The 24,410-nt window shown below is 61.4% G+C and overlaps 5 protein-coding genes across 5 annotated transcripts; 2 read left to right on the top strand and 3 right to left on the bottom strand.

The window, feature by feature from the left end:
- Positions 1-3: 3 nt before the first annotated feature.
- Positions 4-249, bottom strand: LOC101533017 (histone H2A type 3; the record flags this gene model as incomplete). The annotated part of the gene is made up of 1 exon (XM_004586343.4): positions 4-249. A coding segment is annotated over exon 1 (240 nt), but the record flags the coding sequence as incomplete, so codon positions are not given.
- Positions 250-542: 293 nt separating this feature from the next.
- Positions 543-1,095, top strand: LOC101532773 (histone H2B type 3-B). The gene has a single exon (XM_004586342.2). The coding sequence runs from the start codon at positions 570-572 to the stop codon at positions 951-953; it is 384 nt and encodes a 127-aa protein (XP_004586399.2). The 5' UTR covers positions 543-569; the 3' UTR covers positions 954-1,095.
- Positions 1,096-3,192: 2,097 nt separating this feature from the next.
- LOC101532535 (histone H2B type 3-B) lies at positions 3,193-4,044 on the bottom strand. Its single transcript, XM_004586341.4, has one exon. It carries the CDS (start codon positions 3,719-3,721, stop codon positions 3,341-3,343), a length of 381 nt encoding a protein of 126 aa, XP_004586398.1. The 5' UTR covers positions 3,722-4,044; the 3' UTR covers positions 3,193-3,340.
- Positions 3,720-12,599, top strand: RNF187 (ring finger protein 187). The gene is made up of 5 exons (XM_058677404.1): positions 3,720-3,759; positions 7,971-8,689; positions 9,370-9,462; positions 11,461-11,682; positions 11,959-12,599. Exons 1-5 carry the CDS (start codon positions 3,720-3,722, stop codon positions 11,959-11,961), a joined length of 1,077 nt encoding a protein of 358 aa, XP_058533387.1. The 3' UTR covers positions 11,962-12,599.
- A 2,714-nt stretch (positions 12,600-15,313) lies between these two features.
- On the bottom strand, positions 15,314-24,164 carry ZNF496 (zinc finger protein 496). Its single transcript, XM_058677697.1, has 8 exons — positions 23,862-24,164; positions 22,528-22,938; positions 22,277-22,436; positions 21,621-21,694; positions 18,051-18,183; positions 17,841-17,927; positions 16,860-16,970; positions 15,314-16,481 (listed from the first exon to the last, which is right to left on the bottom strand). The coding sequence occupies exons 1-8, from the start codon at positions 24,000-24,002 to the stop codon at positions 15,823-15,825; spliced, it is 1,776 nt and encodes a 591-aa protein (XP_058533680.1). The 5' UTR covers positions 24,003-24,164; the 3' UTR covers positions 15,314-15,822.
- Positions 24,165-24,410: the final 246 nt, after the last annotated feature.

Here is a 24,410-nt window from a genome sequence, read left to right as displayed (position 1 = left end):
CGGGATGATGCGCGTCTTCTTGTTGTCGCGCGCCGCGTTGCCCGCCAGCTCCAGGATCTCGGCCGTCAGGTACTCGAGCACGGCCGCCAGGTACACGGGCGCGCCCGCGCCCACGCGCTCCGAGTAGTTGCCCTTGCGCAGCAGGCGGTGCACGCGGCCCACAGGGAACTGCAGCCCGGCCCGCGACGAGCGCGACTTGGCTTTGGCGCGCGCCTTGCCGCCCTGCTTGCCGCGGCCAGACATCCCGCACGAACCCCGATCCCCGAGAACAGCTGAGCCGGAGCGCGGCAGCCGAGAGCAGGACCACAGCGCCGCGTCCCCCGCCAGCGCTTATATATGGTCCCGCGGTAGGCTAGACGGCCGCGTGTGATTGGTTCACACCGGCGGCCAATCAGAACGGAAAACCAGAATCCCCTCATTTGCGTACGTTTGCCCCGCGGTGACGTGCAGGAACACACTGTCCAGTCGGAGGCGACCACGAGCTGATCCTTCATTTGAATATAGGGAGGGCAAATACGCTTGCTTGGGAGTCGCAATTTTTTCCTTCCCGGGCTGGAACCTTCGGGATCATGCCCGACCCGTCCAAGTACGCCCCGGCGCCCAAGAAGGGCTCCAAGAAGGCCATCACGAAGGCTCCCAAGAAGAAAGACGGCAAGAAGCGCAAGCGCGGTCGCAGGGAGAGCTACTCCATCTACGTGTACAAGGTGCTCAAGCAGGTGCACCCCGACACGGGCATCTCGTCCAAGGCCATGGGCATCATGAACTCGTTCGTCAACGACATCTTCGAGCGCATCGCCAGCGAGGCGTCGCGCCTGGCGCACTACAACAAGCGCTCCACCATCACGTCGCGCGAGGTGCAGACGGCCGTGCGCCTGCTGCTGCCCGGCGAGCTGGCCAAGCACGCCGTGTCGGAGGGCACCAAAGCCGTCACCAAGTACACCAGCTCCAAGTGACGCGCGCCCCGGGCGCCTCGCACCCAAAGGCTCTTTTCAGAGCCACCCACGCGCTCGAGAAAGGGTCTTGAACACGGCGAGGACGGGCCCGAGGTTGCGTGGCGGTCTGGGGCCGAGATCCAGGTGGCGGTGGCGGGGAGGACAATTCCGCAGAGGGGCGTTGTAGGGATCCCACGTCCTCACTGGTTAAAGGGGTGCATTCTGGAGGGGGACGGGGGAAGGAGCTGTGCGCGCCGCCAACGCTCTGCCAGCCTGCAGTCTGTCCTGGGGTCGGGAAGCCTGAAGCTGTGGAAAAAATCGGAGGCGTCGAGTTCGTTATGGTCCCTAATCAGGAACGACAGTCGGCGATCATTCAAAGCACAGCTCCCTTCCAAAAGGATGCTGGCACAGAAAGGCCGAACTCGGAGAGGCCCCGCGCGGCTGTCCGCAAACAGGCATGTTCTAAAGTCAAAGGCCAAATAGCCGCTTCTCCAGCAGCCTCCGTAAGGGCCCCCGACAGCAGGTGGCGGACCCCCGAACCCCGGGTCGGAGACGTTGAGAGCCAGCTCCCGATGTCTCTCGCAGCCCTGGCTGCGGAGGACAATTGGCAAATGCACGGATGGATGGGCGAGCTCACCAGCTCTCTGACCTTCAAAAATAAAAGGTTTAATTAAAACTCCTCAGCCATTTTAAAGGTAGCGCCTGAAATTTCCGTTTGATCCCACAGCCAATTCCTAAAGTTCAGGAACAGATGCAGCAGGAAGATTCTGTTGGCGCCATGTCCATGCAGTGCTGCCTCTGCGTTCACACACGCGGTTTACCAGAGCGCTATTCTGGTTCAGCTGCTCTCGCACCCTCCCTGCAAAGCCACGGAAGCCCCGCGCTGGCTGCTCTGAAAGCCCAGCCTGTCCCACGGGCAGCGGGTCCTGTCCGGAGCCGAGGCGAGACGCGGTTCTCAGTCCCTGTGCATTCACAGGCGCATATGTGCTGTATGTTGGCACTCCCGCAACACATGTGGGTTGTGTGTTGTATGTCTGCGATGCCCACATGCACGTAGGTGTGGTGCCTTCACGGTCACATGTGGGTTTGTTTGTTCACACCCCCACAGCACACACATTGTATGTCCGGAACACTCCATGGTACCTGTGTGTTGTGTGTTCACGACCCCTCCTGGAGCCCACATCCCTTCCATGATTTGACAGGAAGCAGAATGTGCTTACAGGAAGAAAAACATTCATTATTTTATTCAGTTCGTGGCCTCCTTGGTTCTCATCAAAACATCATCAGAAGTGTCACCACAGAACACAGGATTTGTGCCCAAAATGCCACCTCGTGTGCTGGGATGGGAGCGTATGCAGGCCGGATCATGGTGGCTGCAACAGCTGACAGGCACCTGTCAGTCCATTGTGAGGCTCGGCCCAGGCTCAGCTCAGCTCGACTCTCAGTGTGTGGAGGGGAGCTCAAGAAGGCAGGCCACCCCGTGGGGATGTCCCCCTGAGTGCTGCACCAAGGCATCTGGGCTGACAGCAGCATGCTTGGGCGAGTGCAGGGCGGCTCACAAGCTCAGGCCTGGAAGGGGTGAGGAACTGGTGCTGAGACTGCGCTGGGCGGTCTCCCACTGCACAGGTTTCCGGCTGGACTGTGCTGAGCGAAGATTCTGGAAGGACTTGAGGCTCCTCGCAGGGCAGACAGGAGACAGCCCGTTCTCTCGCTGGATGTTCCTGATCCAGAGCACATGGGGAACTCGGGGCGAGGTGGATGGGGTGACTGCGGGGACACGCAAGGTGGAAAGGGGCAGCATCAGGCGCTCGGCAGCCAATGCCCGCCAGTGGACACACAGGCAGACGGGACTACACCCCCAGCCACACACCCGTATCTTACACCCTGGCTAGGATGACCGGCACCACACACCCCAGCGAGTCTCAGGGGGTGTGCCTTTGACCCCCAGTATCTCTCAGGGACTGTCCTAATCTGCACGTGACTTACTAGATTAAAGACAAAACATCCGTTTTATTTTTATTTAATTGTCCTATCAGTCACCAGGTGTCCACGACACGAGTGCACAAAGCGCAGGTGTACATAGCCTTGTAAATATGCACACGCAGACGCACACCATGGAGAAACTAGGAGTGTAAAGACCCGAGCCTGGACGAGCGCGGGCGCCCCCTTCCGCTCCACCTAGAGAACGCCGAGGTCTGCAGCCTGTGTAGGGAGAGGTGGGCGCCTGGCGCGATGTCTGCCAATGAACCAGCATGCCTTTTGCGGCGGTGGGGGTCCGCCAGCAGGGAGCAGAGGCTCACACAGGCCCAGGACACTCACTGCACGACCAAGCAGGTGGCACGCTCCTTTCTCGAGCGCGTGGGTGGCTCTGAAAAGAGCCTTTGGGTGCGAGGCGCCCGGGGCGCGCGTCACTTGGAGCTGGTGTACTTGGTGACGGCTTTGGTGCCCTCCGACACGGCGTGCTTGGCCAGCTCGCCGGGCAGCAGCAGGCGCACGGCCGTCTGCACCTCGCGCGACGTGATGGTGGAGCGCTTGTTGTAGTGCGCCAGGCGCGACGCCTCGCTGGCGATGCGCTCGAAGATGTCGTTGACGAACGAGTTCATGATGCCCATGGCCTTGGACGAGATGCCCGTGTCGGGGTGCACCTGCTTGAGCACCTTGTACACGTAGATGGAGTAGCTCTCCTTGCGACCGCGCTTGCGCTTCTTGCCGTCTTTCTTCTGGGCCTTCGTGATGGCCTTCTTGGAGCCCTTCTTGGGGGCCGGAGCCGAGCGAGAGGGGTCCGGCATGACGAGAAGTCAAGCACTCGCACAGGCGCTGCAATGCGGTGGGGGCAGCGCTACTTGTCGGCTCTATATTCAAATGAAGGGTCCAAATCCTCAGCGTCTGATTGGATGGGTTGTCTCCCCCGAACAGGCACTTATGCAAACAGAGGCTGCTGGTTCTCCTTTCCCATTGGGCCGTCGTGGAGCCAGTTAGGAAGCGCGGCCGCCCCGCAGCGGGCGGAGGTCAGGCCTTGTCCGAGTCCTTTGTCTGGACTGGCCAGGGGTCCTCCGCTGCGTCGCGAGTTCGCGAACTCCCCGTGCGCGTCCGGGCGGGTGGCGAGGGTTCCCGTTTCCCACAGGTTCTTCCTGTCCCCCTACCCCGAGGCCCACAGCAACATTCCTATCGGAATTCCGGGTGAACCCCGAACACAACCCTGAAGTGTGCAGAAACACCAGCATCCCGAGCCAGCGGCAGGACCAGAGCCTAGGGGACTTCTCCTGCGTGATGTCCACGGTCCGCCATGCAGGCTTCCAGGGGCACTGCTGGCCCAGCTGACCATGGTCTGACCTGGCTTCTCGCCTCTACGTCCCTTGGAGAGCTTGGGTGGGCGCGTGGCGAGTGCTCCAGGGGCAGGCAGTTCCAGGGCTGGAACCAAACTCCGCTGAGCAGGTACCCTAAGCCAATCACCCTGGGTTGAGTGTTTGAACGGCCTTGGCATCTCATCACGAGTGCCCTGCCCCTTACTGAGTGTGGATCCTGGTCTCCGTGCCGCTAGGTGCTGGACTCAACCAACACCAGCCTAAATCATTCCAGAAAAGTGCTGCCTCTGCGAGGAACGCCACAGGCTTCTGCCACAGTCTTGTCGCTGTTCCTTGCGTGCCACCTGCCTGCCTCACCTTGCGTCCTCTGCTGTGACATGGAGATGATTTCCAGTTTGTGGGAGAAAAGGGGTTGGGCAGGCACTAAGTCACAGAAACAAAGTTACGAGTCCTGGTGTGCAGGAGGCTGAGGAGAGATGGGGGGCTACATACAATCTCTCTCTATATGTACACATATATATGTATGTACTTTTTCTTTCTTTTAGGGAGGCTAGCACAGTTTACTGTAGCAAAGTAGGCCTCTGCCTGTGGCAATGCATCCCTGAGGGCGCTGATTTGAGTCCCCTGGCACTCATCTGGCTCCTGCTACTGGCCTGGGCACTCATTTGGCTCCTGCTACTGGCCTGGGCACTCATCTGGCTGCTGCTACTGACCTGGGCACTCATCTAGCTCCTGCTAATGGCCTGGGAAAGTAGTGGAAGATGACCTTGGGACCCTGCACCCACATGGGAGACCTGGAGGAAGCTCCTGGCTCCTGGCCTAGGACTGTTCTGGCCAGGCAGCCATTTGGGGAGTGAACCAGCAAATGGAAGATCGCTGTCTCTCTTCCTTTCAAATAAACAAATCTTTTAAAAATTATTGAATATTCATATGAAAGGCAGAGACACAGACATTCACCACTCAATGCCTATAGCAGCCAGGCCTGGGCCAGACTCCCACACAGGTGCTGGACCAAAGCACCAGGGCAGCCAGCTGCTGCACAGGAAGCTGCAGCTGAAGCCAAGTGGAATTTGGTAGTGGTTTAGCTTGCGTGTCACGACACGCACCCCCACACTGAAAAGCTGCAAGGGAGTGTGCTGAAGGCATTCTACAGGAGGTGACAAATGCTGGAGACACACTACTTCCCCACCCCCGCCACCGGAGCACGCTGCACCCATGCTGGGAGCTGGGGTACAAGCCCAAGGCACCCAGAGCAAAGGCGGGAAAGGCCTCAGACACTGTGTGGAGGGCAGGGATACACAAACACTAAACTCGTGGGACCCTCACCCAGGGAGTGAGAGGCGCCTGTCACTTGCTTCCCCCTCCTGGGGGACAGCCCGAGGTTTCCCTCAGGAGAAAGGAAGGAGTGAGCTTCCGGGGACAGACGTGAGGGGACAGGGCAAGGCTGCCTGCCAGTGAGGCCCTGGGGCACACTGACCAGTGCGCACTGCTCCCACTCCCCTTCCTGAAGTCCCAGAATGGCAGTACCCCTGGCCCACCCCTTGGCCCCCAGCTGGCCCTGGGTCCTCTGTGTTGGGCCAGCTGGCATCTCAGTGAATAGCATTAGCCAGGGAAATAGGCGACCCCAACAGGATCTGGCGCCTGGGCGAGCCTCTCAGGGATTGGAAGTGGGGGACAGCAGGCTGGCCCAGGAGCCCAGGAGCCCAGAGATGCAGAGGGCAAGCAGGGCCATACTCCTCAAGGCTATTGGTGCCCTGGTGGTCGGCAGCAACAGCAAAGCGGCAGCCCCTGCCCCATTGGGGGCCTGCGCATTACAGCTGCCCAGTGACTGGTGGCTGTGCCAGCAAGCAGCCATCACGTGCCTGGCCCCAAGTTTTTTGACCTTGTGAGGTCATGGGCCCTGTCCGGGCAGCCCACGCCACTCGCATGGGGGAACAGTAATACCGGAGGGGTCCCCGCCATGGGTGGAATGTGCACCCACCAGTCTCACAGCTGGTGAGGTGGGGAGGGCCCTGCCAGGTGGCCTTGTCCCGGGGCCCTGCTTGCACAGCCATTACTGCTAGGGCTGTCAGCAGGACCCCCTAGCCCAGCCTGTCCTGCTGCCCCCCAGGGTGTACCTGTAGCTCTCTCTCTCTCTTTTTGCTTTTCCTGTATCTGGGGGAAGGGAGGATACAAGGGGAGAAACCACACCCAGCCCCCCAACCGCCTCAATACCCGACGTGGAGCATGTTCCGAGGATTCTTTTGTTTGCTTTGAGGATTCTGTGCAAGTGGCTTTGCTAGTTCTGACTCCCTACCGCCAAACAGCAGCTGTTGGTGCCGCCCCCAATGTCTGTGCTGTGTGACCCTGCGCCCCGTCCTCCGCTCTGTCTGACCCAGCAGTGGGTGTGGATGACACGAAGTTGTGAAGAGAACAGCTCTCCTGTTGGCAGGTCCAGGGGAGCTTCCAGCTGTATGGCAAGGCCTGGAGGATGTCTCTCCCACCACCTTGACGCAGTAGGGAGCCTTAGGGCCCCAGCTGAAACGCGTGGGCAGCAGGCAGGATGGAGACGACACCCGCGTTGTGGCTCCTGACTGAGGGACGCTAATGGGACCAGAGTGGCCTGGGTCAGGGCTGCACTGTGGGAGCAGAGAACACTGCTGAGCAGGGTCTGCCTCTGGGGTGAAGCCCTGGGACCTGTGGCCTAAGACTGGACAGCGTGGAGTGGGTTCTGCTGTTCTTACCAGCAGCACTGGAGGGACTCCAAACTTGCAGTATATCTCCCGTCCACCTCCAGGCCCCCCTGGGGTGGGCATGGAGCACCACCCAGCACATGTCCCTCCCTAAATGCTGGAATCTGAGCCAGCAGTCCCCGCCACTGGCATCCCACGTGGGCGCTGGGTTGAGTCCGGGTTGTTCCCCTTCTCACCCAGCTCCCTGTTGACATGCCTTGGAAAGCAGTGGAGGATGGCCCAAGTCTTGCACCTTGTACCTATGCAGGAGACGCAAAAGAAACTCCCTGCTTCAACCTGGCCCAGCCACGACCGCTGCAGCGTTTGGGCAGTGAGGCAGCGGATGGATGAGCTCTGCAATGCTGTCACGGGGAGAGGTGGGGCGGGAACCTCCACCCTAGCTGACCTCAGAGGACCTTACAAGGCCATGACCACATCTGCCCCACTCCCATCTGTCCAACAGCCCACCTTGTTTCCCGATGTGTGGTCTCGCTAATCAGGGTTCAGCAACGAAGACCCCAATCCAGCCCAAAAAAGCAAGCAGGCATTGTTGTCCCACATTCGCCCGTTAAAGGAAAAACAGGTCCCAGGTCAGGGACTACAGCCAGCCTGGAGCACAGCTGCAGCGAAGCAAGGAGGCGGGGAGTGGACAAGCCCCAGTCCGGAGGCCCAGCGCGCAGGGTGCACACTTGGAGCCCTCCAACTCGGCCCACAAAGTGAGACACAAATATCCTACAGCCCAGTCTTCTACAAAAGGTATCAGGACCCTTGCTCGCGCTCACACCGCCGCCAGGCCCCTCCCTTGCTGTATACACCGCGGCCAGGACCCTCGCTTGCACTTGCACAGCTGTCAAGACCCTCTCCGCTGCACACCGCAGTCAGGACCCCCCACTCCAACCTCCACAGCTGTCATGACCCCCGCTCGTTCTTACGCCGCCCGGGACTCTCCTGCTCACACCACTGTGGGCATTCCCACTTACATAGCTGTCAGGACCTTCGCGTGTTCTTTATACCGCCGACAGAACCCTCGCGAGAGAACACCGCTGTCGTTACACCCACTAGTTCTTACACTGTCGCCAGGAGCCTCCCTCGCTGTGTACCCCGCCGCGAGGACCCCATCTGCCCCCCAGCTCCCCACGTACACCGCTGCCAGGACCCTCCGTGGCTGCACACACCGCGACCAGGACCTGGGCGCGCAGCCCCGCAGGACCCGCCCCGCGCGTCCCCGCCGCCGTTCCGTCCCCGCCGCCCGCCGTGCGCTCCGTCCCCACCGCCCGCTCCGTCCCCGCCGCCCCGGCCTCCGCTCCCTCGCCACCGCGCCTCGCCGGCGCCGCCGCCCGCAGCCCTGGCGCTCCCCGCCGGCCCCGCCGAGGCCGCCTGCGCCCTGTGCCAGCGCGCGCCCCGAGAGCCCGTGCGTGCCGACTGCGGTCACCGCTTCTGCCGGGCGTGCGTCGTGCGTTTCTGGGCTGAGGAGGACGGGCCCTTCCCGTGCCCGGAGTGCGCCGACGACTGCTGGCAGCGCGCCGTGGAGCCGGGCCGCCCGCCGCTCAGCCGCCGCCTGCTGGCACTCGAGGAGGCGGCCGCGGCGCCGGCGGGGACGCGCGACGGCCCGGCCAGTGAGGCTGCGCTGCAGCTGCTGTGCCGCGCCGACGGGGCCCCGCTGTGTACCGCCTGCCGCATGGCTGCAGGCCCCGAGCCGCCCGAGTGGGAGCCGCGCTGGAGGAAGGCGCTGCGCGGCAAGGTGAGCACCCCGGGCCTGTGCCCTGGCCCCCACCCTGGCCGTGTCTGGCGCGGGGGGCGCGGCACTCGGTGTGCGCCCTGCCCTCTGGGCCTCCTGGCTGGGGCTTGTCCACTCCCCCGCCTCCCTTTCTGGAACCTTCTTCGCTGTGACAGTGCTCTACGCTGGCCATGGTACCTGTCTGCACACGGAGTCTGGCTGCAGCTCGGGCTTGAGGAGTCCCAGGGCCAAACCCCTGGGCGAGGGGGTTGGGGCGCGCACTGTGACTGGACATTATGGTCCCTAGGGCCACAAGCCCGAGTACCCTAGCCAGGCACTGCTGTCTGTGTTCTCTGGGCTAGCATGTGCGCCCACAGGAGTCACCTCATCCTTCTAGGCTGCCGCAGGCCTTGCTATCCTGGAGCGGGGCGAGTGTCCAGAGAAGGCTCAAGCTCCACTGAGGAGGTGGGGTCAGGAGCCTAGACCCCCAGCACCTGCACCGTCCAGGTGGCCCCCTTCCACCCCCACCCCCGTGTGGACCACCAGGGTCCAGGACCCCACCTCTGCCCGAGGCCATTAGCACTTGGGGGCCTGGAGTGGGCAGGTGTGGGGCAGTCAGCAGTCCCGCCTGGCCAAGGCTGAGCTCAGGCTCTAGGGCCTCGTGTGGCTTCCCAGTACTCCCCCACACCCCCTATTCTCTCCAGGAGAACAAAGGGTCGGTGGAGATCATGAGAAAGGATCTGAATGACGCCCGGGACCTGCATGGCCAGGCCGAGTCAGCGGCTGCCGTGTGGAAGGCAAGTGGGGCCCTGGGGCCTGGGGGCAGGGGAAGAAGTGGGGTGCTGTGGTTCCTGGCACCTGCTTCTTCTTGCATACATAGGTCTGAAGAACCTGGCTGGGTGTGTCTGTCCAGGCACTGTGAGGATATGCCACACAAGCCTTAGCTGGGCATCTGAGGACAGCTCCCTGGGCAGCAGGTGGTGTGGCCTGGCCCTGCCTGCCTGTTTCCTGGTGAAAGTTGTGGGAACGTCTGGGTGTGCTTTGCCTGGCAGTTGAGTCCCAGGCAGTCCATGGTCCAGCAGCTAAGCTCCAGGTCTGCGTTCCCTTTAGGTATGGGTGAGTGGGAGCCTGTGCTCTCCAGCTGGGGCAGCAGCCTTGGTGGACGGTGCCATGACCTCACTGTCACCCCATCTCTACTGAGCACATGTGGACTGTGTCCCCCACAGGCAGTGGTGGCACTGAATTGTCTGTCATGTCATGGAGATGGCCAAGAGTCTCCTGGAGGTGTGGCTGGTGCACAAAGGGGATTTGATCGTCCTGGGGCGGTCCCAGAACCAATCCGCCATGCACACCAAGCGGTCACCTGGTGACCCCAAAACCAATCCACCATGCACACCGAGCGGTCACCTGGCTACCCCAGAACCAATCCTCCATGCACACCCAGTGGTCATCTGGTGACGATGGGACACAGGACTGCTCCCCACCACAGCTCTCAGGTTGCTGTAACTCGGGGTCCTCATAGGAAGTGCAGCCCAGTGCTGGACCTCAGGAGGCACAGGTGTGGGAAAGCAGCTCAGCTGCCCACGGAGGCTGGAGGGGTACAAGTGTTTGGGCAGTGGCACCGGCCTAGGCTGGACCCTAGAGCTCAGGTGCTGGGTGGAGAGAAGCGGGTCTTTCTTTTACAGATTTGCTTCCTCTTTGAAAGGCAGAATTCCTTCCGTCCACTGTTTGAACTCCCCAAATGGCTGCAATGGCCAGGGTTGGGCCAGGCAGAAGCTAGGAGCTTCCTCCCTGTCTCCCTCATGGGTGCAGGATAGTAAGCTCTCGGGCCCTCCTCTGCTGTCTTCCCAGGCAGGGACCTTGATGGGAAGTGGAGCAGCTGGGACTGCAGCCCACATGGGATACTGGCGCTGCAGGCGAGGCCTTTACTGGCTGCCCCACATGTTAGTTATTTAAAAAGATTGCAGAGTTCTAGTTCTAGTTCATTCTAATTCCCACAACCTGGTTCTTTACCGTGAGCTGAAACACACCAGATGCAACGAGGTATCTTAGGTTTATTCCAACGGGGCAGGAACGGGTAGAGGTGGTGAAAATCAGGAGGAGAAAAAGGGGAGAGGAGAGCGAGGGAGAGACCAGAGAGAGAGCAGAGAGACAGACCAGAGAAGGAGGGGTAAGAGGGATAAGAGGGATGAGAGGGATAAGAGAGAGGTAAGAGCAGGATAAGAGGCGGGTAAGAGAGGGAGGGATAAGAGAGCGAGCCGCACCTGGGGGGGGAGCTTTTTGTCTTCCAGGTGTAGGGGGTGGGGATTGGGAGGGATTGAGGCCAGGCCCCCAGGGGATTGGTGCCTGCAGGTGAATGCCTAGGGATGATTGGCGAGTGGGCGGAGTTGGGGAGGGGGCTGGAAGATTGGGAGGTGGGATTCAGGTGGAAAGCCAGGTTACATCCGATTGGTGGATAGCTAGGCCGGCGCGAACTTCATGAGCTGTGAGGAAGAAGGAATGGCACCCCGGGTCCAGGGAAGGATATTGGAATAACTCCTTACACCACAAGTTTCTGAAGTTGGGAGTTTTGGAGACTGAAGCCGGACGCTGTGGCCCCTCTGCGGCGCCTGGGAGGCCCTCACCAGGTGTCCCCAGCCACTGTCCCAGGCCTCAGCTCCAGCCTCGGGCACCCTGGGGCCGGAGCAGACAGTGCTCTGAGCAGGCTGTCCTGCAGAATCCATGCACCTGCTGTCATGCAGTCCCCGGCAGCCTGTGGAATGGGAGGGTGGGCTGAGGACGCCTCCCATCCGCAGGGACATGTGATGGATCGCAGGAAGAAGGCGCTGACTGACTACAGGAAGCTGCGGGCCTTCTTCGCGGAGGAGGAGGCGCACTTCCTGGAGGAGGCGGCAAAGGAGGAGGGCTGCCCTGAGGACGAGCAGGCTGCCCCTGCGGAGCGGTTCCGGTCCCTGCTGCAGGCTGTGTCGGAGCTGGAAAAGAAGCACCGCAACCTGGGCCTCAGCATGCTGCTGCAGGTGGGGGTGGGGCTCACGGAGGGGCGGGGCATCGGCAGTGGGGGCGGGGCCTGCCGTTGCAGGGGCTGAGGGCAGTGGGGTTCCCATAAACTAAGAGCTGGGGGCCCGTTGACAGTCTGGTTGGCCAGAGGAGAGGTTTCCACTGCTTGCTGCAGCTTTCCGGGTTAAAGAGGTGGTCCAGTGAGGTGGGGCAGTTGGAGCCATCAGCTCCCTGGGTGCCTCCTGCCTGCCCGGGGCAGTAACTCCAGCTGTGGTGGGCCCTCTCTCCCTGTACAGTGACGTTGCTGAGTCGGCGCAGAAAGGTCGCTCCTCACAGCTGGCCCTCCCCTGCATCTCCGTCTCCGTGGACCCCACTGGTGATGGCTGGGGACTGCTGCACAGGCGCCCCCATTTCCTCATGTCGTTTCCTGTCTCGGCAGTCTGGTCTTGGGGTGTGTGCCCCCTCCCCCAAGTGCACCCGAGAGTTCCCCCACCTGCTGGAGAGCCTAGGTCCTTGGTTTTGGATTTGGTTTTGCCCCAAGGGTCCCCAATCCCAGCTCTCCTGAGGGGTACCTGGAGTCTTGTCCTGGCCTGAGGCGCCCCAGTGACCATGGGAAAGTGGGGACCCACAGCTTCAGGGCAGGGACGAAAGGCAGGTTCTCACCTTCCCTGGCTCCCCTGCCATTTCTTCACCACCTGTCCCCCTATCTTGATGCCCCCTCCCTACCTCAGCTGAGTCCCTGTCATTTCTCAAGCCTGTGTCTGCGAGTGACCCATGCCCACTGGTGTCCCCAAAAGGTGGAGGTGGGGCATAAATGTTTAGCTTCTCCACCCACAATGTGTGTCTTGGGGTCCCCTGGGAGTCCCGTGCAGGTGTCCAGCCGTCTGACTTATCCCTGCGTGGGCTCCCGCTGCTGAATAAAGTGGGTGTGTCTTGGCTTGTTCATTTGAGTGTGGGTGCTTCCAAAGGGCCTCCCTCAACTCTCCTCGGGACAGCTGGCTCCGCTGGTCAGGATGAGGTGGGCACAAGCTGTGGGGGTGGGCAACAACAGGCTGTCCCCTCAAGGAGGGGCCACTGAGTGACCTGGCATCTCAGGGTGGCACCGGCTCATCATAAGAGTTCCCTGTTGGTCTCACCCTGGGGCTCTGATGTGTGCTGTGGCCTGATCACCACTCCGGGACTCCAGCGGGGGTTCTGCATGGCAGCATTCAAGGAGGGGGGCTCACGGCGCTCCCAGTCCCTCCTCGCCCTGGCCGACCGTGTCCTGTTCTGGCTCAGATTCCGCTGACACGTTTTAACTCTGGGGGACCCAGGCAGTTGCGGTGACTCCAAGTGCCAAGGCCTGGGGTCTGGGGGCCCAGAGGCAAGCACACAGGGGCTGCAGCCACAGCGGATGTGTGCAAACGAGGCGACTTTCCAGGTTGTGCCTGATTGGACAAATCACTCTCCATGGCAGCCAATAAGACCCTAGGGCTGCAGAGCCTTGTCAGCCCATTGGTGGGCACAGAATCCGCAGCACAGGCTGGGGCGCTCACGGAGCTGCAGGACCAGGAGGCCGGGTGCTTCCGCAGGGCGCACGGCAACAGCTGACCCGCGCCAGCTGCAACAGCCAGGCGCAGGGCTGCATCCGTCCCGCATCCCGGTCGAGCAGAGCTACTGCTCTTTCCCTGTGACTCTGCCTTCTGCATAAACAGATCTTAAATGAGAACAAGCAGCTCAGGCACTGTTTTCTGCTGCCAGCGCAGGCCCAGGTTCCATGGGCACAGCTGCCCTCATGGGTCGGGTCAGCTCTGTGGAGTATGGATCAAGTAACCCTTTCTGCAGTCCCCTTGGGCCTCCAACACGTAACAGTCTAACAGCTGGATGTTTCCTAGCCTGTGTCGACTGTGGCGGCAGAGCACAGGCCAGGCCCAGGACCCGCACATGGTCCCTCCCTGCCAGTGGGGGCATGGCAGATGGTGTCTGGGACAGGTGCGGTCCACCCAGGTAATCAGAGGTGGGAGGGGCTCCCGGAGCCGGTCATCTAAAAAGGCGGGCTTTTTTCAATAAACATCGTTTCCACAGGCAACAGGCAGGGAGGGGATTTTCAGAAATGCACTGTAGAGAGCAGGGCTGGGCACTTTGGAGCTGCTGAGACAGAAGAGTGGCAGTGGCCCCCATCTATGCAAATCGTAGCCTTTGGGGGTGCCCAAGCCAGACATCTGTCCTCAGGCCCATCTCAGCCCAGCAACTCCCAGTGACTTCTCCATTTCCTCAGGCAGGACTGGGTCCCCAGAGGTTGGCCCCCTCCTCTGGAGCCCCATTACCAGTCTTGTGCCCTGGGCCACATGTCAGGCCCTAGACCCATGGATCCCTCAGGCTGGGATCCTGGGAGTGGGTGCTGGGGCAGGAGATGTCTGGCTGGGTGTCCAGTGTGAGGGAGAGATTGTGTGGTTATATCTGTGAGAAACAGAGCAATATACAGATTAGGCCAGAAAGACGTGATGGGAGTGGCCCCCAAGCTGGTTGGCTGTGCCTGGACCCCTGCCAGCCTGGCCTGGCAAGTTCTAGCAGCGTCTCAGCACTTCAGAACAAACTTTGGTGGCCAGAAGCCCCACCCTCTTTCACAGATCTCTCAGTGTGGCTCCAAGTCTCACACAAGCCAGCTTGGAGCTGCCAGCTGATGCCAGGCACAGTGCCACCTTGGGCCTCTCAGGATGGAGGCAGCACTGGAGTCTGGGTCCAGCATTGTTTGCTGTGGCTGGAGTAGGCCCCGTGGGAGGGGCTTGTCCTATAGGGGCGGGCCATGCCCAGGTGGGAGGGGACTTGCTCAAGGTTGAAAGCCCCCCATTCTCTGTGGTCCTTGGGTCCAGTGTGCTGGAAGTAGTGAAAGCGCCACTTCAGGAGTGGCCCTGTGACCTGCAGCAAGCTGGGTTCCCAAGCAGCATCCTTGTGGTAATGCTGTCCTCTGGCCCCTCCCTTGTCCACCCCCTCTGCCCAAGGTGGTCTAGGCTGAGCCAGGGGCACCAGTGGACAGCTCCATGTCTTAGTTCTCTGCATCCTCTGTCCCAGCTCAGAGACTCCTCTCCCCCCGTGGCTTTCACATCCCAAAGGCCTTTGCCAGTTTGTGGTTCACCACCCTTACCAGCACTTAATTGTGACTATTCCTGGTCAGACACAGGACAGTCTCCCTGTGGGGAGTCTTAGTGCTGGCTCCAGCTTCACTCAGGTCTGCACATAGGACACTGGCATTGTAGGCTGTGGCCCAACCACTCTGCCCCCCAGAAGCAATTTTAAAGGCTACTTCACCTGTCTCCCAAATACTTTACCCATCTTAGTTGGGCACCATAGAGGTGTTCACTTCCAAATCACAGATGGGGTCCACGGCAGTACCTTGAGGTGGGAGGATGGACGAGACATGTCCTGGAGCCCCCTCCAGTCCCGGCATGTCCCTTCTTGACCAGACTTCATGCCTTTCCCACCCTTGGAGGCCAAGTGATTCCAGGCCTAGGCCTCCCCAACTACAAAGACAGATGTTTAAAAACCATGAGCCTAGGCCATTTATTCTGACCATGTGGTTCTGGGTGTGAGGACCCCCTACCAATGCCCCCCCGGCAGTCGCTGCACCTATAGAACCTTCTAGCTGTCACTGGGCACATCAACCTGCTGCTGCTAGGGCCCAGCTCCTCCCCTTCCCATCAGTCTCCAGGAAGTGGCAATGCCAACTTTTAACATGTCACTGCTCTGGGCTGGCCCAATCAGGGATCCTCCCTCCGGCCCCCAGGAACGTTCAGCCCTGCTGAGGGCCTGACCCTGGGCAGTGCCAGACATTCCTGCCACCCACAGCAATTTCAGGAAAAGCCCAGGGGGCTCAGCTCCAGCCCAAAACTCTCGGGGCAGGGAGTGTTCTGGGATAGGTGCCCAGCACAGATGAGGATCAATATCTTCCTTGGGAGCCCATCCCCCACATACATCAGGAGGGACCAGGGCCTGGGGCTCCCAGCTAAGAGTGCCTCCTGAGGACATGCTAGACACGGCACAGTAGCCACCCTGGATCCCAGGGGACTGTGTGCAGGGCAGGCTGGGAGTGGCCCAGCCAAGCCCTCTGCCAGCCCAGGGACCATGGCATTCGGTTGGCTCCTGCAGAGCCGGCTTCAGGGAGAGGTGGTGTCTGGGATCCCTCAGTAGGAGTTCAGGGCCTGCTTGGAGCGCTGCCTCATGTGCATGCGCTCGTGGCGGAGCAGGTCTGAGTTCTGCGTGAAGCTCTTGACGCAGTAGCGGCACTGGAAAGGGTGCAGCGCGTCCCGCCGGTGCGTGTGGCTGCGGTGCCGAGCCAAGTGGTCCTGGCGCAGAAATGTGCGCTTGCAGTCCCGGCATGCGTAGTCCCCCCCTGCCTCCCTCGGCTTCTCAGGCTCCAGCAGGTGGATCCGCCGGTGGGAGAGCAGATGCGAGTGGAGGCGGAAGCTCTTCCCGCAGGCACTGCAGCGGAATGGCCTCTGGGCCCCGTGGGCCTCTAGGTGCCCGTCCAGGTCCTGGCCCTCACCCAGCACCTCGCCGCACTCCGGGCACACGTGCGGCGGGTCCTGGTCCCTGCGGCTGCGCAGGTGCCGCAGGAAGTTGACCCTCCAGCGGAAGGCCTTGCCGCAGGAAGGGCACACATAGCTCTTCCGGGAGGTGAGTGCCTCGGCCCCACGGCGAGGCCGTGGCCCGGTGGGGCTGGGAGGCTCCTCCCCGCAGTAGGGGCCGTGCTGGGAGTCCTCGTCCCCAGAGCTGGACAGCACAATCTCGATGGTCACCTCCTCCTGCTCCTCCTGGCTGTTCTCTAGGGTCTGTGGGCCACCTGCAGCCACGGGGGTGCAAGTGGAGGTGAGAGGTGTGCCCAGTTCCTGGGACCCCCGGGAAGGGCAGACATCTGTGGTGTTGTGGTCCAACCTGGGTCCTCACTGGGAGGACTCTGCACCCCTGCCTCTCCTCTCTCTCCCCGCCATGTGACACCTCAGCCACCAGCCCAGCACACACAGGTACACACGCGTGTCTCATGCGCATGTGTCTGATCTGGGTCCTCACTGGAAGGACCCTGCACCCCTGCCTCTCCCCTTTCTCCCCGCCATGTGACACCTCAGCCACCAGCCCAGCACGCACAGGTACACACGCGTGTCTCATGCGTATGTGTTGTGTATCCCACGCAGCACCTGCTCTGTTCCCAGTCCCGCTTTACCTGCATCGGAGGCTGGAGGCAGTGCCGCCTGCTGGAAGGCCTGGGGTTCTGACATTTGCAGGTCCTCACGCTTCCTTTCATCCATCTCAGAGGGCTGGAAGGCCACAACATCTTTCCAGGGAGAAAAGCAGGAAAGTTGGTTTGTCTCACAATGGACCTGGGCACCACTGAGTACCCACTGAATGAAAGCAAAACGGGCCAACACCACGAGGATGGGTCCAGAAGGCAGACTGAAAGGCGGGCATTGGGGGATGACAACAGCCTGCAGGGCTGACATCCCCCACAGGTACCAGTTCGAGTCTCGGCTATTCCACTTTGATCCAGCTCCCTGCTAATGCGCTTGCAAGGCAGTGGAGGATGGCCCAAGAACTTGGACCCCATCAGAGTATGGGGGAAACCTGGGTGGAGGGCCAGGCTCTGGCTTCTGACTGCCCTAGCCCTGGTCAATGCAGCCCTCTGGGGGAGGGAACCAGCAGACAGAAGAGCTGACTCTAAATTTCTTTCAAAATAACACATGACTCTTCTGAAAGTCCAGCTGGAGCAGAGCAGAACCTGGATGGTCCCAAGTTGAGCCCATCATGTCAGAAGGCTGCAGCCCAGCTGGACAGGAGGACTAGATCCAACTTGGGGCACTCCTGGGTCCCAAGGAAAAGGGGCTAATGCTGAGGACCCTCACATGCTGCCCCCAAAGTTCCAGCCAGAGTCTGAATTCCGGTGACAACAGGTTGATGGGCAAGTGGGAACCTCCACTGAGTCTCAGCCCCTCACTCTGGCTCAGGGTCTTCACGGTGCCCTGGATGCGGTGGGTGGAGGAGCAGGCCAGACAGACACCTGGTGGGGATGGACTCAGGGCCCAGTGGTGGGAAGATGCCTATGCCTCAGGCAGTCACAGTTGGGAACCGGGCCCAGGCAGGGCATCTGCCATATCCAGACAAGGCCTGAGGGCGCTGTTGCACTGCCAGTTCTGGTACCTTCACTCACCCAATGAGGAGTCCTGGGGAGCTTCCTTTCCATGCAACTCTGGCAGCTCTTCCTCCAGGGAGAGGTCTGGCTGGGCGGCTGGGTCGTCTGTTCCAGAAGGGCAAAGGACACGTGGATCACTGAGCTGTAGGGTACTGGGGTCAAGCACCCTATCCCCCCATCCCCAGTTTCTTGCATGGAGCCCTTCGCGGTCTGGGAGCTGCATCTTACAGGGTGTCATGGAGACTCCGCAGTCCTCCCCAATGATGAACTCCCCGTAGAAGCCGGTCTGGCCAGGGTCCAGCAGGGACCAGTCCTCCTCAGAGAAGCACAGAATCATGTCCTTGTAGGGAGATGCTGAGCTCTGAAACCACAGGACGGGGCCTCGGTCAGGGTGCCTGTGACACCTCATAGTGCTGATGCCATGTGCCCAGGACCAGGGCAAGCTGGGCACATGGGGTGGGTCTGCACTCAATCCAGGGTCCTCCTCCTAAGGACAGTCATGCATGCCCCGGCTTCCTACTCATATTGCTCCCGCAGGAAGGCTCAATCTCAGGCACTGTGTGTGCAGAGGGTGGCCCCGGCTGGGGCTGTGGGGACTACTGTGGCTTCTTACTGAGACCTGGCCCAGAGCAGACACCCCCCACCCCACTGGGGTGACTGGGGAAGACAAGTGGCAGGGACTAGGCCAGTCTCAACCCCTCATGCTCCATGGCCTTGCCTGGTTTTGGGTAGTCCAGCCCCAGCTGCCACCTGCATGGGCTGCCTCCCTCCTGAGTGACAATTCCATCCCTTGGTACCACCCTCTCCCCAGAGCATGCCGGGAGCATGTTCACCCAGTGCTCACCTCTTTAGGATCAGAGGCCTCCCTGGCATCCACACCAGCATCTGTTCTCAGGAGAGGCTTGGCGGGGGCAACAGAGCCTTTCCAAGGATATACATACTGTCTAGCCACTCTCCCCTGGGGGTATCCATCACCTGCTACCTGCACCACCAGGCTGGGCTGGCCTCACCCAGACAGAGAGCAGGCGTGAGCACAAGGCCCTTGCCTCAAACTCTGCCCAAGCCCTGTGGGATGGTGTCCCCGCACGTAAGGACTCCCTGTTCAACCCTTTTACCACCTGCTTGAAACCAGGATGTCCCACCCCAATTCTGGGCAGTATGTGCACTCAGACCCCCGTGGCAGGGGGGAGGGTGTGTGTGGTGGTGTGGACCCCCAGCTGAACACAGGTAAGGGGGGGATGGGCCTCTTGGTACTCAGGTCACCAGGGTGCTCAGCCCAGTTTATCTGGCAGAGGTGCAGGGTGAGGTCTGCACCACCCCACACACATGCCCAGAAGATGGCGGGCACCCCTGCCCCAGCCTCGACTGCTAGCTTCAGTCCTGCCTCTGCTTCAGTATTGTAACACAAAGGGGAGCAAAAGTCCAGACATTTCAGTAGTGAAACAGCAGGTGGGAGCTTGCTCCCCCTCCACCCATCACAGAAGGAAGAATCTGATGGAAGAGCAATCCCCACACCCCTCCTCTCCCTGCTCGATGGTGCTGCGCATCAATCCACCGGATGAGAAGCACCTTTATCACTGACACCATGAGGCTGTGGACAGCGCCAGGGACTTTGGCCAGCGCAGTGGCACAGCCAATGAAGCTGCTGCCTGAGAGGTCGGCATCCCACATACCAGTTCATGCACTGGCTGTTCCACTTCCCATCCAGCTCCTGCTTGTATCCTGGGAAGGCAGTGGAGGGTGACCCAAGTCCTTGAGCCCCTATATTCATGTGGGAAATCCTGAGGAAACTCCTGCCTTCAGCCTTGCTTGACCCTGGCTATGGTGGCCACTGGGGAAGAGCCAGTGGAAGGAAGGTCTCCCTCTCTCTGTGACTCTGCCTTTCAAATAAATAAGCTTTTATAAAGGTCAAGTTAGCTGAGAATGCACATAAAATGACCCTTGGCCACTTTGATGAAATGTAAACTCATAGTCACCTGGTCCTTACCAGAGAAGCATCTGATTAGAAGCACCTTTAACACCTGTTAGGCCTGGAGGCCAAAATACCTGCCCCTTCATTTATTAGGAACCTTCCAGAATCTAAGGTCATGGGAAACCTACTATTTCTACACACTGCTGGACAACAACTGGAGGATGTACAGTTGGTACAGACAGTGGCGGGCTGCCTGGTCACAACTCATAGAACCACACATGCCTAGGCGTAACACCACCCTCACCAGACACCTGCTGGTCCTCACCCACCCAGCCCAGGCAGACAGTCCTTGGAGGAGAGCGCCATCTACTGGCAGACACGATGCCCAGAGCCGGGCAGTTATACTGCCTAGCCTCTCCACAGCGAGCAGTGCTCTGCACCACACAGATGTGCTGTACACAGATCATGGCTCAAAAAGGACACAGTACAACATCGTGGCAGCAAAGGCTACAGGATGCTGATACGAGAGCTGACATCTATCTGGAGACGAAGGTAAGACGTTGCTTGGGAGTCCACAGCCCTCATGCGACAGTCCCAATCAGCGTCCCTGCTCTGCTCGACACCAGCTTGCTGGGAGGCACTGGCTTGGTGGGCCTCTGCCCCTCCTGGAGACCTGGATGGAGCTTCAGGCTCCTGGCTTTGGCCTGGCCAAGCCTCGGCTGCTATAGGCATTGGGGAGTGAGCCTGGGGCTGGAAGATCTATCTGCTTTTTGGACAGAACAAGCACAGAATCCACTGCAGAGCCTATGCCAGTGACTGGCTCAGGGACCAGGACAGCCACCTTGCCAGTGCATGGGACCGACCTTCACGGAGCTCCAGACCACTTCCACCCAGTCATGGAAAACCCAGGTGGGAGACACACCGGGCAAGGAGGCCGCATGGCTTCCTCTTCTGTGAGAGAGCCCCAGCACTCAGAAACCCGGTGTGGGGATGACAGAGCTGCCAGCCACGCACGGTTTCCTCAGGGTGGGCACTGAAGGGGGGCGCTGGGGAGCCACAAGGGACCCATATGTCTTGGTACTTATTCCTGCCATCTTCCCTAGGTTTGAAACAAATTCCAAAAGATTAGGCAGTAACTAACAAATCTTATGTCTGCATTCCGGTTTGAGCCTGGCTTTTTGCAGGTGCAAAGCAGCTGTCTGGGGGATCTTGCCAGAATCCCATTCTCACTCAGTGGCCTGGGGCTCCAGGGGTCAGGGCTCAGTCTGGGCCTCCCCCAAGGTGGGAGCGGGACTCGCAACTGAGCCATCACTCTGTCTCCCAGGAAACTGGAGAGAGAGCAGAGGCAGGACCGGAGGCAGGCAGCCCAAGCGGGGGCTTCCCTGCCCAATCCCATTTCCCACGAGCTTCAGGCACCTTTGTATGCACAAACATCACAAAATCTGAAACTCTGATGGACCCAAGATTTCAGACAAGGTGTCCTTAACTGGCAGGACCATTGCTCATTCGATTCCTGCTGGCCAGGAAGACAGTAAGTGAAACAAGGTTACACCCCCATGCGGCCATGGCCCACAAGCAGAGAGGACCCTGAAAACTAAGCATCAGCCAACAAGGTGCCCGGAGGGGATGTGGTGGGGCAGGAAGGAAGGAGCATGGAGCTTCCTGCTGGGTCAGCTCCACCTGGCTCCTCAGAGGGCCGAGCAGACCACCTTGACACAGACACACAGACACACACACACTGTCTTGAGCTTCCAGAGCTGTCCCCTGAGTCCTGCCCATCTGTTCTTCCTGGGCCAGATGCCTCGTGGCCTGGACAGGGCAGTGTCTTGGGTCGTGGAGGTCTCAGCCCTGCCTGTCTGGCAGCTCCATGGGTTCTTGAGACTCACCAGAGGCAACTGGAGGGTGGCCATCTGCGGGGCACCCCGCACGATCTCCTCCTGAAGGGGGGCGTCCTGCAGAGCTGCAAGAGACCACACAACGGGTATCCAATGAGCCTGTCTGGGCACCTGTTCACTACAGCAGCAAGGGGCTCATCTGCAGGGACAGTCCCATGTGGTTCTCTGTGGGGCCTCTCCATGGCTGCTCCTCGCATAGCCCAGATGCTGTGTGCTTGGGCGAGTGACCATCCGACATCTGCTGCTGGGGGCACGTCTACGCCAAGGTACTGATCCCACATAGACACAGGCTGTGGCCTCAGTGAGTCTAGCTCCCATGGCTGGTGCTGGGACACGAAGAGGGGCCCAGGGCTCACCCAGGTAGCTGCCCTCCCTCTCATCACTCCGGCTGCAGATGTGACAGGATTGTATTTTTGCTGCTGGGCATGACTTACAGAAGTGGCAGGAATCTATTCCTGCCACCCAGACCCACCATGGCTAGGATTCCTCCTGCCTGGGGCATTCAGTCTGTCCCAGCTGTGTTCCCATCAGGCCCCACCCTAGGAAGCCACCTGGGTCCTGGTGCATTCCCAGACATGTGCAGTGGCAGGACCTCAGATGTCACCTCTGTGGCGGGACCCGCGGGAAGACCGAGTGTGGCTGCATACCTGGGTCTCCTATGAGTTGGCCTGCAGGTCTACTGGGGAGCCCGGGGCCCGGTGCCAGGGCCAAGAGCTGGGTGTCAGGGCTCCCGACAGGCTCCATCTGTGGCTGCTCTGGCTCCTGCTCCCCATCCTCGATTATCACTGGATCCTCACAGTGCTTGAGCTGCGAACCCAGGGAGGGTTTCAGGGTCTGGGCGCAGACAAGCCAATCCCGCTCTCCCCGCCCTCCCAGTTCTCCCCACCCGCTACCTCACCCACTGCCAGGGCCGGCCAGCCTCGCGCTCCAGTGCCTCCACGGCCGCCACCGCCTGCTCGCCGCTCTCTGGCTCCTGTGCGCGCACCCAGCTCTGTACCTCGCGCGGCAGGATGGCCAGGAACTGCTCGAGCACCAGCAGTTCCAGGATCTGCTCCTTGCTGCGCCGCTCCAGCCGCAGCCAGCCCCGGCACAGCTCGCACAGGCGGCGCAGAGCCTCGCGTGGCCCGGCCGCCTCCTGGTAGCGAAAGCGGCGGAAGAGTCGGCGGGAAGACTCGGGGCTTGGTGGCTCTGCCTGCGGACCGTGGTCCTCCCCCGGGGGGCTCCGCATCTTCCGGGGCTCTTCGCTTTCCTGAGGAGCCAGGACTCGGGGGCACAGCGCTGTGGGCATGACCGGTGGCGGAAGGCGACCCTGGATAAGAACAGAAATTACCGCGTCAGCGTCAGAAGTCCAGGAGCAGTCCTCACACAAGCACACGGGGCGGCGACACTGCCTGGGTATCCGTACAGGCCAGCTTGGGAGTGAGAAAGGCATCTGCCCTCGACTCGAGGAGGGACCTCGCAGCGCGGGGGAAATCTGGCCCCGTAGCTTCCTGGGGCCAGGTCTGTGCGCGAGGACCCTTTGGGTACCCAGCCCTCTACCAGAAGTCCAAGGTGGAAGTACAAGCCGCCCCAGGGATGAAGCGCGGTGGGGAAATAGGCTCAGACCCTGAGGTCATGAAAGATGGAACCAGCAAAGGCGCGTCATCATCGGGGTTTCTGATGAGCCAAGCCCACTCCCCTCTGGGGACACACCAACCCATTTCCTCCAGCAACAGTGACTATAGCCCCGGGGTGCAGGGCTCGGGCACCTGCATCTCTGGCTGCTACACGCAGGGCACAGCCTGGGGCACGTCACGACGGTCGGGGGACCCGTGACCACCGCAGCTCACCGCGGATGCCCCCATGCATACACTCTGGGCACCGGGACAGTGAGCGGGCAGGTGTGGCCCTCACACCCACCTCCCCTCCCTGCACCTAGCCCTCCGCGTCTTTAGCCCCAGGTGCGGAGGCGACGCCGGCCTGGCCCCTGCTTTGCAGGAAGACCTCCGAGACTGGGGCAGCTGCAAAGCCGCAGACCGGCATCCAGCAGCCGGGTCTCTGCTGTGCAGCCGGGGGGGCACAGGACCCGTCAGCGCCACCTGCCCGTGCTGCGCACCTGCCTCTGCATCCCACACCTGGAGCCCAAGCGCTCAGGCCCCGAGCCCCTTTGTGCCTCTTCCCGCCCCGAGGCCGGGATGACCGGACCCGCACGGAGCGCACTCGGCCCCCACACAACCACCCGCTCCCGCGCACCTCGCGGCCCGAGCTTGGACCCCGTCTGGGCCCCTCTTGCGGCACGGGATCCGGTCCCCGGTCCCGGCCCCCGCTGATCCTCTCCGGCACGGCCTCCCCGCAGGGCCCGATCCGCTGCGGGCCAGCGCCGCCCGCGCCCATCCAGAGAGCCGCGGCCCGGCGCGAAAGGAGGCGCCCGAGCGGCCGCGCCTCGCGCCCGCCCCGCCGCTGCCCGCCGCGCGCCCCCGGCCGCTGGGCGCCGCCGAGCTCGCGGACTCCGAGGCGCGGAAAGGCCGGACCCCGCGCGCCCTCCCCCGGGACACTTCCTGCTCCGCTCTAGGACGGCGGAGGTCTCCGCGTCTCACTGGTTCCCTCCCGCCCCCGGCCGAGGTGTGCGCGGGGTGACACCCGACACCGACCGGCCGCTCCGCCCCCGGCCCCCTCCCTGCCGGGCCGGGGCCACCGAGCGCCGAGCGCGGGCGGGGGTCGCGCCGGGCCGGGGACATTGCCCGGGGCTCCTGGCCCACTCGTCAGGAGAGTGGGCCTGGGGCGCAGGCGGGGACCCCCGCG

Source organism: Ochotona princeps, chromosome 19 (genome assembly GCF_030435755.1).
Source record: "Ochotona princeps isolate mOchPri1 chromosome 19, mOchPri1.hap1, whole genome shotgun sequence".
Classification (NCBI taxonomy): Eukaryota; Metazoa; Chordata; class Mammalia; order Lagomorpha; family Ochotonidae; genus Ochotona; species Ochotona princeps.
The sequence above is the reverse complement of the archived record's forward strand: the minus strand, read 5'-3'. Positions and strand labels throughout refer to the sequence as shown.

Coding starts and splice junctions, on each gene's coding strand:
- ZNF496 (XM_058677697.1), bottom strand. CDS start 24,002: ATGGGCGCGGGCGGCGCTGGCCCGCAGCGGATCGGGCCCTGCGGGGAG. Junction 21,695..22,276: donor CCAACTCATAGGAGACCCAG/GTATGCAGCCAC, acceptor GGTCTCTTGCAG/CTCTGCAGGACGCCCCCCTT. Junction 18,184..21,620: donor CCACCCTCCAGTTGCCTCTG/GTGAGTCTCAAG, acceptor CTGTGGTTTCAG/AGCTCAGCATCTCCCTACAA.
- RNF187 (XM_058677404.1), top strand. CDS start 3,720: ATGACGAGAAGTCAAGCACTCGCACAGGCGCTGCAATGCG. Junction 8,690..9,369: donor GGAAGGCGCTGCGCGGCAAG/GTGAGCACCCCG, acceptor TATTCTCTCCAG/GAGAACAAAGGGTCGGTGGA. Junction 9,463..11,460: donor CAGCGGCTGCCGTGTGGAAG/GCAAGTGGGGCC, acceptor TCCCATCCGCAG/GGACATGTGATGGATCGCAG.
- LOC101532773 (XM_004586342.2), top strand. CDS start 570: ATGCCCGACCCGTCCAAGTACGCCCCGGCGCCCAAGAAGGGCTCCAAG.
- LOC101532535 (XM_004586341.4), bottom strand. CDS start 3,721: ATGCCGGACCCCTCTCGCTCGGCTCCGGCCCCCAAGAAGGGCTCCAAG.